The sequence below is a fragment of the Alligator mississippiensis genome, chromosome 13, assembly GCF_030867095.1.
Source record: "Alligator mississippiensis isolate rAllMis1 chromosome 13, rAllMis1, whole genome shotgun sequence".
Taxonomy (NCBI): domain Eukaryota; kingdom Metazoa; phylum Chordata; order Crocodylia; family Alligatoridae; genus Alligator; species Alligator mississippiensis.
In genome coordinates, this window is record NC_081836.1 from 53595586 (window position 1) to 53606272 (window position 10687).

At 45.1% G+C, this 10687-nt stretch overlaps 1 protein-coding gene and 1 long non-coding RNA gene across 2 annotated transcripts in view; one reads left to right on the forward strand and one right to left on the reverse strand.

The window, feature by feature from the left end:
• LOC102571382 (myosin-16) overlaps positions 1-7608 on the forward strand; it is a 41652-nt gene extending 34044 nt beyond the window's left edge. Inside the window, exons 37-43 of the mRNA XM_014604303.3 lie at positions 593-785; positions 1524-1727; positions 3337-3462; positions 4440-4610; positions 5354-5554; positions 5992-6215; positions 7207-7608. Of these exons, the coding sequence (XP_014459789.1) occupies positions 593-785; positions 1524-1727; positions 3337-3462; positions 4440-4610; positions 5354-5554; positions 5992-6189 (1093 nt within the window). The 3' untranslated portion in view covers positions 6190-6215; positions 7207-7608. The remainder of the gene's footprint in view (positions 1-592; positions 786-1523; positions 1728-3336; positions 3463-4439; positions 4611-5353; positions 5555-5991; positions 6216-7206) is intronic.
• LOC132244668 (uncharacterized) overlaps positions 2493-10687 on the reverse strand; it is a 36213-nt gene continuing 28018 nt past the window's right edge. Inside the window, exon 2 of the long non-coding RNA XR_009456376.1 lies at positions 2493-4490. This is a non-coding gene — a long non-coding RNA (uncharacterized LOC132244668). The remainder of the gene's footprint in view (positions 4491-10687) is intronic.

The window sequence follows — 10687 nt, forward strand, 5'->3', positions numbered from 1 at the left end:
GTGATTTCAAGAGACCCTGGGTCAAATAAAATTCTTGGCTCTACCTTTGTGGGGTAAGCAAAGTGCCGGATGTTGTGCTTTGTAAAAGCAATATCTGGCTGATTAATATGTTTCCTGCTTTCCATAACAGCGGAGTTGTCCACCAAGAGTTAAGCTACTCTCTAGCAATTAGGTGGTTCCAGAATGAAGCCTAATAAAAGGGACAGATTATTCCACAGTTACCTATACTATGGTTTTTGCATCTTTCTCTGAAACAGCTAGCCAGCGGTCACTGTTGGAGACTGCATATTGGATGCATATGAACTTTAGGGCACTTTAAACTTCCTATATGTTGATCTGCAGTGCTTAAGTGGCAAAGCGGAAAGGCTTTGGTCCAATTCAAGCTTCTACTTATTAGCTTAATGGCCTCTAATGGAGGCCTTTGAGAACAGTGTGGAGAAAAGATCTAGGAGCCCAGTTTTGAACAGTTCCCTGAATGTTCCCTTTTTACTATTTTGGGACTAATTGCTTGACATTATCCACCTACTGCCAAAGGCTGGATCCGACTCAGTGTACCAGAATGTAGCGACTTATGCTTCATTGGTCTCTGCAGGAAAAATCACCAGCGTGCGATTGAGTCCCTACAGGCAAGTCTGGAAACAGAAGCTAAGGGGCGTGCTGAAGCTCTCCGACTCAAGAAAAAGATGGAGACAGATCTGAATGAAATGGAAATCCAGCTGGATCACGCCAACAGGAACAACAGTGAGCTTGTCAAGACCCTGAAAAAACTGCAGCAGCAGATCAAGGTAAATTGGAGAGGTGGATGCACAACCCTGCAGGGAAAGCTGTATCCAACTCCATCTGGTGACCTATGCATCTAAGAAGGGGATGATGCAAGGAGACAGTGTCAGGTCAAATTTGCCTCTAAATTTAGGTTTTGTAATCAAAGGGCCTGATTTAAAACAACACCCTACAATGCAAACATTTTTTAACAGACCTTCCCCTGCAGTGCATTCAGCCCGAACAGTGCAGTGTGAGAGACCCTGGGAGTGAAACAGCCTGGAAAGGGACTGAAAAGTGAAACTTGCCCATCTATTTTCATTGTTCAAGTACAGGGAATTGCAAAGAATGCAAAGAACATGAGAAGGGCAGAAAAGAAATAAATCTTTTACATTTATTTCCATTTTCTTAATTTTTTTGTTTTAAATGCCAAAATCTCAACTTGTGCATAATTGGGGTAATTGGAGCTGAGAATGTGACTTGTGAGACTCTCCAAGGTACTTGGGTAACACAGAGAAGGGTTTTTTTTATATATTTGCAGGCCAAATTGTTGATGGATTAATGGATACTGCTGACATCAGTAACTCCGCTGAAGTCAGTGGATCTGTGCTGCTCTAAAGCAACCATAAGTGAGATGAGCATCAGGCACATTGATTTTGAATCCCTTTCTTTAAAAGAAAGCAGAGCTGCCTAACAAGCCCTGCAACGCCTCGAGGCTTCTTCCGAGCTCTTGTTATTCACACTGCTCCTTCTTTTGCCTGCAGGATCTTCAGATTCAGATGGATGAGGATGCCCGCCAGCATGAGGAGCTTCGCGAACAGTACAACCTCCAGGAGCGCCGCCTCAGCCTGCTACAGACAGAGCTGGAAGAAGTGCGGTCTGGCCTGGAGGGCAGCGAGCGGTCTCGCAAGCTCCTGGAGCAGGAGCTGATTGAGATCACGGAGAGGCACAATGAATTCAGTGTCCAGGTAAAAGCAAAAGCCCACCTGTTTGCACAGGCCCCCATGCTGCTTCTGATGCTAAGGTATCCAAAGAAGGGCTGGGGTTGAGAAAAAGCTACTAGGCAGTGAAAGAATAGTCTGAAATCGGGAATAAAAATCTGGCAATTTGCCAGCAGTCATCCGCAAAGATGGCAGGACTTGGCCCATAAAGGATAAATAGACATTAGGATTCATGGAAAAAGGCCTGTCAAATTTAGGAGGGACTCAAGTTACGCAGGTTTCAAATCAAGGGAGGAATTTTCTAAAGCACTCAGTACTTTGGCCCAGCTCTGGTCCCACCAAGACACCATGATAACATGTTTGGCACCTAAAGCACGAGCACAGTGAGGACTATTCTGGGCACTTCTGAAAATCCCACCCTAACAATTACAGAGTGAAGAGCTGGTTCCATTCAATTCAATGGGTGATTTGTTACCGCTTCCATGTCGCCACATTTCATTCACGGGCTTTAATAGAGGGCGAGATCCATGTGACTAGAAGTGGGATCCTCCTATAGAATCTAATGGGAAATGATATCCCTGTTGTAACATTTGTGGACTGGCTTAACAGTTCTATAGATGGTTTATCATTCTTCATTATACTTGATAGGCCTTTTCCATAAAAGACGGACTTAAGCGTATTAAGGATTCCCAAAGAGGGAGAAGGTATAAAATATAAATGGCTAGAAAGGATGGCTAACAAGAAGAGAAGTATATCTGTATTGAGATTGTAATGGGACATTGTTCATCGAAATTGAGTTATAATGCTATTTTTATTCAGATAATAAAAATACAGCTCATACACTTACTCGTAACTGAGGGATGACGAAAGACTACATTTCTGGCAGCTAAGCTGCTGTTTCCATGCTATGTTTTCTTTTCCTGGTTGCTTATCCTATCAAACCAATACCACGCAGAACATGTATCGCCCTGTGCGGCACATTGACACACAAACCTGACACTGATGTGTGAATGAAGAACCTGCAAATCTATACAACGTGTTTCTTTTCATAGGGATATTTTTAACTGTAGAGATCTTAGTATTTGGGCTGTTTATAAAAAATACCCAAACATGATATTACCTAATCCTAAAGTAAATGATAGCAGACAGTGAGAATTAAATCAACTAAAGGGATTCAGATGTCCCATGAAGCCCAAATAACTATATGCTAGAAGCTCTCTGGGGCAGGGGCTATGTCTTTTGTATATCTGTAGACTGCCTACCAGAAGGGATCCTCAGCCACAACTTTGGCCAGTGGATTCTTCTGCAACCTAGTTTTGAAATAATAATACACACTCATCTATGCACACAAATTCAATGAAGCTGAACCACAACTCAAGACACTAGTAGACAAAAGCATTCTGATATACAAATAACTCAGCCTGGAAGGCCATCTATGTACCTGGGGTAAGGTCAGTGACTTTAAACCCTGGATAAAGCGCACTCCCTTTAACAACATATAACTGCCTAATAGAAAAGAAAGCAAATTCTCTGTGCAAATCAAAGTGCAAATCATCTGCTTCAAGGCCAAGTACAAGGGCTCCTAGGAGAGGAGCTGGGGTTTGCTGGGTTCCTGAGTCTTTTCTTCCCTTTCCAGAACCAAAGCCTGTTGGTGATAAAGCGCAAACTGGAGTCTGACCTCCTGCGCATCACAAATGAACACGAGGAGATCATCAGCGAGTACCGGGCAGCGGACGAGAGAGCGAAGAAGGCCATGTCTGATGTAAGTTCCACCCCTGTCCTTAATGATGAAACCAGGAAGCCGACGGGATATGTCTCACATTCTCGCACCCACCGCTTAATTCTGCAGTTCGTTGTCATAAACCGTAGCGCTTCCGTAGTGTTTTGCACCCCTCAAGAGCAGCGTGCGTATCACCTCATTTGTGCATCAATACAGCCACGTTAATTTGAGTTGGGAAATAAAACAGGGAATCCAGTCTTAACAGAGAGATCTTTTGCACCGCTGATAGCACCTAAAGAATACTTCCATTTCCCCTTCATTGTACCCTTCTTTCCTTTCCCTTCCTCCCCAAGTCACGAGACGTTCGGCTTTTCACTAGTGGCAGCACGTACAACTGAAATGCTGAATCCTGAAGCCCATTTCATAATATCTATCATGCTTCTGAGGAAATACAGGGCCACTTCCCTCTACCCAGTTAACCCCCTTCATAATCAGCAAGGAGGACAGAAGAGTGTTGAGCAGGCAACTAGCACATCAATAGCCGGAGATTTAATGCACAGCATTTCTGCCTGAAGAGGTTGAACTTTGTTTGTCTCCCTTGTGCCTTCAGTTACTGCTTATTCTTACAATATCTTCACCTGAAATCTATGGTATGTTCGGATTTACCTTCTCTCCAGGGGGGATAGAAGGCATAAAGTTTGGAATGTCTCTAGGCAAAAGGAGTGTCACTGAAGCCAGAAATGACTGACTTAATCACAGACTGGGGAAACGCTTTACACTCTTCTAGTACAATCAGCAAGCACAAAAACACCTGCCTTCAGGCCTGATCCAGAAAGTAAACCAGATTATTTCCATTCCATTTCTTTGGATCAGGCCTTTAGAAAGCCACGCTGTGCCACAAAGAACAGATGTACAGAATCTGTACTTTTTCTCATATGCCATCAGGGCTCTATAGCTTAACTTCCAGGGCTTAGTATGAATAGTCTGTGCTGACAGCCAATTTCTTACTGTCCTCTTAGGCTTCCCGTATGGCAGAAGAGCTGCGTCAGGAGCAGGATCACAGCATGCACCTGGAAAAGATCAAAAAGAACTATGAAATCACGATAAAAGACCTGCAAGTCAAGATGGAAGAGGCTGAGCAGTTGGCCCTGAAAGGAGGAAAACGAACTATCATGAAACTTGAGACACGGGTAAGAAAAAAATGTACAAGTCCACTGAAATAAAGTTCTTCTAGCACAGCTGTCTAACCCTTTCCCCTGACCTTAGCATCAGTGTTCAAGAGAAATAGCTGGAAAGAAAAGGAGTGTTTTCCTTAAAGGTTCCCTGTATCCCTGATACTGCAACACGAATTAGAGATAGAAACAGATATTCTGGACTTCATATTCCTCTGAATACAAGATGCCCCCAAATTGTCTGACTCTCAATTTAAGAAAAAAAAAATCAAATAAAGACTCATCTACGGTGCAGATAAGAGGTATGGGGGAGATAACAGCTTTTGACTTTCTTTTTTACTCAAATTAAGACACAGGCCAGCTTAGAAGAAACATTTTGCTTTAAAAAGCACATCATATTAAAGGAATATGGTAGATAGGATCCATAGCTGTGTTAAAGAAGTTCAGCTCTGCCTCATTATGTCAAACACAGTGTCTGGCTGGATCCTAATTACCCCCAGGCATGACAGTAAGACACAGCACAATTAACCCTCCTTTGATTGTCTCCCATCGATGGACAATCTACAAGCCCCTACTGGCCCCAGTGATAGTCTTATTCTTTTCTTTCTTTTCCCCCCCATACCTATTGCAATTGAAGCATAAGGTATGAGGATCTCCTGCTCCTGGGTCAGACTTTGCCTGTGATCATAAGATCTCTAGAGCCACCATTCTGCAGCCCATCAAGACTCATTTGTTCTCCCGGATTTCCTCCTCCTTTACAGATTAAGGAACTGGAAACAGAGCTAGACTCTGAACAGAAGCGCCACGTGGAGACGGTGAAAATTCTGCGCAAAAATGAACGCCGTCTGAAGGAGCTGGTCTTCCAAACAGATGAGGACCACAAAACCAACCAGCGCATGCAGGAGCTGGTGGAGAAGCTGCAGAACAAACTGAAGACGTACAAGAGGCAAATCGACGAGGCTGTACGTACCCCGGACTTTAACTCTCCCCGGTCTCAGACACACAATACTATGCGATGCATACAAGTGGAAGGCCACGTCTTTACAATAGACAGTGCCTCAAGTATATATTCGGTCACAAGCTGTGGCATCTCTAGTCACACGGCTTTAATAATGTTTCTGTTGACAATACAGGCACCAATGAACCAACAGCTATAAAACTGCCCTGAAAATAGGGGTTGCCCTTTGCAAAAACTCAGATCAATGCATGTTGTCCCCTCAGCTCTGCCCTCAGAAATAACCTCCAACATATGTGTGTGTAAAAAATATTATAGATCCAACATTTTACTGTGCTCTTCCGCTGACTGCCTATATTGAAGGAATATAGTTAGATAGAGCTGTGCTAGCATTATCCAACGCAAAGAGCTGTTGTCAAAAGTCAAATGTTCTCGTGTGCCCAGGAGGAGCAGGCTAACCAGAGCTTGGCCAAGTACAGAAAGACCGTGCACGAGCTGGACGATGCAGAGGAAAGGGCTGGGATGGCCGAGACGGCTCTAAATAAACTGCGCACAAGGCACCGCGTCTCCGCCACCAAGGGGTTCACGTCCGTGGAGATCATCCAGGTGTCGAAGCCTTCCAAGTCGGCTTCCGAGGAATAGACCTCTCTGCTCCGACCCTGCAGCAGGTAGGACTGAATATCTGCTTGCCTCGGGTTTATGATTTCATAAAGGAGCGATCGCAAGGGATTGGGAAAACACAGGTGGAGTTGCTAACACTAAATGACTTGGTGAATTATCTGAGATTGGTGACTGGGTCATTGCACGTGGCCCTTTTTGTGCGGGAAGAGGTGTGCTGAAATGGTATCATCAGAATGGGGAGATATTCGCATTTGGTACAAGGGGAAGAAATGATCAGAATGGCCTGCTCCATTCTTGCTAGAGGAAGGCTGCTTAAGGGCTAAATCCTTCCTTCCAGACTGTAACCCAGCACACCAGGGTCCTTGCTAAGGAAAGGCCCAGTCAGAGGCACTCTAGTTTGGCTTGATGGAACAGCCACCCCCCATGCAGCCCTATGCATATCACTAAGATATGAGGGCAGAGAAAGCAGGAATCCAAAGCTATACAGAAAAAATGTCCTACTCCCTTTCTCCCAAGCAGCCAACTGGGAACTGAAGGAGCTGCAGATGCTACCTTAATCCTAGAGCCCTGGAATGGGCCCTTCATTGCTCTATAACCCAGAATAAGTGGTGTTGCTCTCCCCTCCACATCCGTCACATACAGCCACATAGAAAATCATACTAGTGACACATAAATCAAGATTTGGTCCCATGAAGGGAAGCCATTGGCTCAGTCAGAGCTTTGTTACCTGCTGAAGGGCAATGACATGGCTATTGTAGCATTCTTTCTTCTTTCTCCTCTTTAAAAGGAGACTTTTCATAGTAAAGCATCGGCTACTATAATCTAACTCAGGGGCGGACAATTATTTCGGGCGGAGGGCCGCTTACTGAGTTTTGGCAAGCCATCGAGGGCCGCAGGATAGGTAGCCAGGGGCAGATATATATTAATTTTCTAATTTTTTTAGGGGTCCCGCGGGCTGGATAGAATGGCCTGGTGAGCCACATCCAGCCCCCGGGCCGCATTTTGCCCACACCTGATCTAACTCCAGTCTCTTTCCAGGGTGTCACACAGCTTCCCAACAGCTGCCCATCGCAAGACTGCTATTATAGTGATGAAAACAGCCGGCTAGAGCTAACAAGGAGAAGCCCACGTGGGAAGAGACAGACAGAGGGATGGAAACAAGGAATGTATGCAGCTCTGTTGGGGAGAGACCTACCTCTGTGTTACCCCGTGAGAGCTTGAAGCTGTGACTTCCCCTGCATGTCCTGCACCATGAAATCATATAGGCGTGTTTGCTGTCAGTGGAAAGGGGTCTGTTGTAACACAGACTTTGCATTTTCATGTCAAGGACGGAAGGTGTAAAGTGTCTGTGTGACCTGGGCTGTCTCTTGTAAATAATTGTTCACACTAATAGTCTTAATGCATAGTCTTAATAAAGCTTCCTGGATGAAAGAGAAACTCAGAAAAGCTGCTGGATTTTTTTTTTTTGCTTGTAGAATGACAACAGGGGGCTTTGGATGGTTATAAGGCAGTGAGACCTGTGCAGGGTGGGAGCGGTGGGAGTCTAGAGGCTGTGGGGACGGTTACGGGGGGAAGCATCCCTCATTCTTTCCAACACCTCCCCTCCCTATCACTTGCCAGGTGAGAGCAGACAGACAGGGAAAGCAGAGCAACCACCCAACTGAGCAAGCTCACAGCATCCCCAATGGCTGGGAGAAATACATATAGCTATTAGGTATGCACACAACCTTGCTAAGTTCAAGAAACAGCAAGGCTATAGTGCTGAATATTTGACACTTTATACCCAGTGGATCATGCCTTAAATCTGCTTCCAAAGATGCTCACTAAAGGCTTGGCTCAGTGAAGGGGTTGAGAATCCCAACTCCCATTTCCTTTGGTGCAGGCCTCATCTTACACACAGCAACAGACCCCTGGCATTGTGCTCTGGACTGCACAGGGGCTAGGGCAAAGAAAGTGCACACCTGAAGACAGCACTTTCGTAAAGTTCTGAGCAAGCTGAAAAGCATTTGGATTATGTGCCCTTGTCTCCTACTGTAGGCTATGACCCCTTCACATATACTGCACATAAACAGAAATTAGAATAAGGCACAGCTGCTGTTAGACAGGCCCCAGCGTCAGCTTGCTACAGAACTACAGGAGCAGAAGAGTGCCTTAAATTGACAGTTATTAGTTAAGAAATGCAAACACGGCAACTTTTTAACAATCAGGGTGACTATTTGAGACGAATAAGGATGCTCTTGATCATTGAGACAGCTGCAATATTGATTCTTAAAATGGATTTCAATAAATTATGATAATCCACCTGGCTCCTTCTAGGGAAGTCATCAGCAGACGTATCTTGGAAACATCTAAATGTTGCAGTATTCTCATTTTTTTTTTTTTACAGAATGCCCAATGTTGTGATTCTTTCACTGTCCCTAAAGCGATAAAACACCAGCAGGCAGGTATTTTTATCCACAAATATCTATCCGTGTATATAATTACCATTTACGAATCCAAACATGTTTTGTACTTGCAGTTACAAAATTGCATGTGCTTGCACGTAATCTGCAGTTGCCTGCATTTAAAAAAAGACCCACCTGGATTTCTCAATACCTTCAAGTAAGACTTCCGCTGCACTCACATTTTTTTCTGAAAATCTCACAGTGTTGCCCTAGCATTATTGAAATTCCAGCAGTGTTAGCACAATTATAGTAAAAATGCCAGTGACAAGTCAGGACTAACATCTAATCCAGCCCAGCAAATCTGGACATGTTAAAATGGTAAGAATGCTGCCATCCTGCCTGGACTAGGATTTCCATTTTGCACTAGTGACATATCTGAAGCAGCAGTCAATTTTCAGCAAATCTTCATTGGAGGCAAAGCCTTCATCTATTGAGCTTTTAAAACTCTAAACTCCCACAGAGTTTCTGGTTTGGCTGCTTTCACCCTTGCCTGCCAGTGAAAATAATTTTGTAAACCTAAAACTGTATTTAAATGCAATTTCGTCCCTATTATGTAATGGGATGTGACCTAGTTACATATCTTTAATCTGCACAACTAAACTGGTTGTATAACCAGACAGTAACAGCAGCAGCAATTGCACATCTCAAAGAGTGGCTCTTAATTTTCTGCACAGTCTGCTCAGCCCTTTTTGTATGGTTGTGTTACTGGACTTCACCTGTGATGGTGTTTATCAGTGAAACAGTATCAAAAAGTGCTTCACCTTTTGAAAACCACAACCCTTTAAATCATGGATTTTCAAATGAAAAGAGGCAGCTTCACCCACAAAGAACTGGAGAAGAAATCCAGAGGTCACAACCCCCTTCCCTTCCTTTTGGCATAGGTAGGGGAAGAAGGTCCTGAAAGACGGAGTTTTGTTAGAATCATAGAACCACAGAAAATTCAGGTTGGAAGGGACTTAAGTCACATCTAGTCCAACCCCCTGCTCAAAGCAGGACCAGCCCCACCTAGCTCATCCCAGCCAAAGCTTTGTCTACCCAGGTCTTAAAAACCTTCAAGGACAGAGATTCCAGCACCTCCCTGGGGAGCTGTTCCAGTGGTTTACTACCCTCCTAGTGAGAATTTTTTTTCTAAAATCTATCCTAAATTTCCCTTGCTGCAACTTGGGCCCATCGCTCCTTGCTCTGTCATCTGCCCCCACTGAGAACCGTCCAGGTCCAGCCTCTTTGGAAACACCCTTCAGGTAGCTGAAGGCTGCTATTAAATCCCTCCTCGGTCTTCTCTTCTGCGGACTAAATAAGCCCAGTTCCTTCAGCCTTTCCTCATAAGTCGTGCCCCAGACCCACACCATTTTTGTTGCCTTCCACTGGATTTCTTGCCAATGTGTCCACATCCTCTCTGCAGTGGGAGGCCCAAAATTGGACACAGGACTCCAGATGTGGCCTTGCTAGTGATGAATAGAAGGGGGGGGAAATCACTTCTTTTGCTCTGCTGACAACGCTTCTACTAATGCAGCCTTGTATGCCATTAGCCTTCTTGGCAACAAGGGCACACTGCTGGCTCATATTCAACTTATTGTCCACTGTCACCCCCAGGTCTTTTTCCATAGAGCTGCTGCTTAGCCAGTCGGTCCCCAGCCTGTACCAGTGCCTGGGAGTGTGCCGCCCCAAGTGCAGGGCTAACAGGGTCACAGCTGTGAGGCTGAAGTAGATTATTGCTCCCAAAGTTTAACTGTGTAAAGACAAGCTTTGAAAAAGGGACTGGGAATAAGGAACCGACTTCAGTCTGGAGAAAAGCCTGAGCTCTGCTGAAGGTAACAGGTGCTGTCTCAGGGTGCAGCCTACGTGCTGGGCAGTGAGGGCTGCATCCTGCAAGGCCCCCATGGTGCTCCTCTGGACAAAGCCTGGCAGCCCATGGGCCATGCTGCATTGCCAGGGCTGTGACACACCTGCAACCCAGGAAGAGGTCAATGAAAGATGCATTGATTGGGCAACGCTGAGGAGCCCACCTCCTCCCAGGGCTCGCACCCTGCTCCTCCCCAGCCCCAAATACCCCTGCAATAACTTGCAAAGGAGCA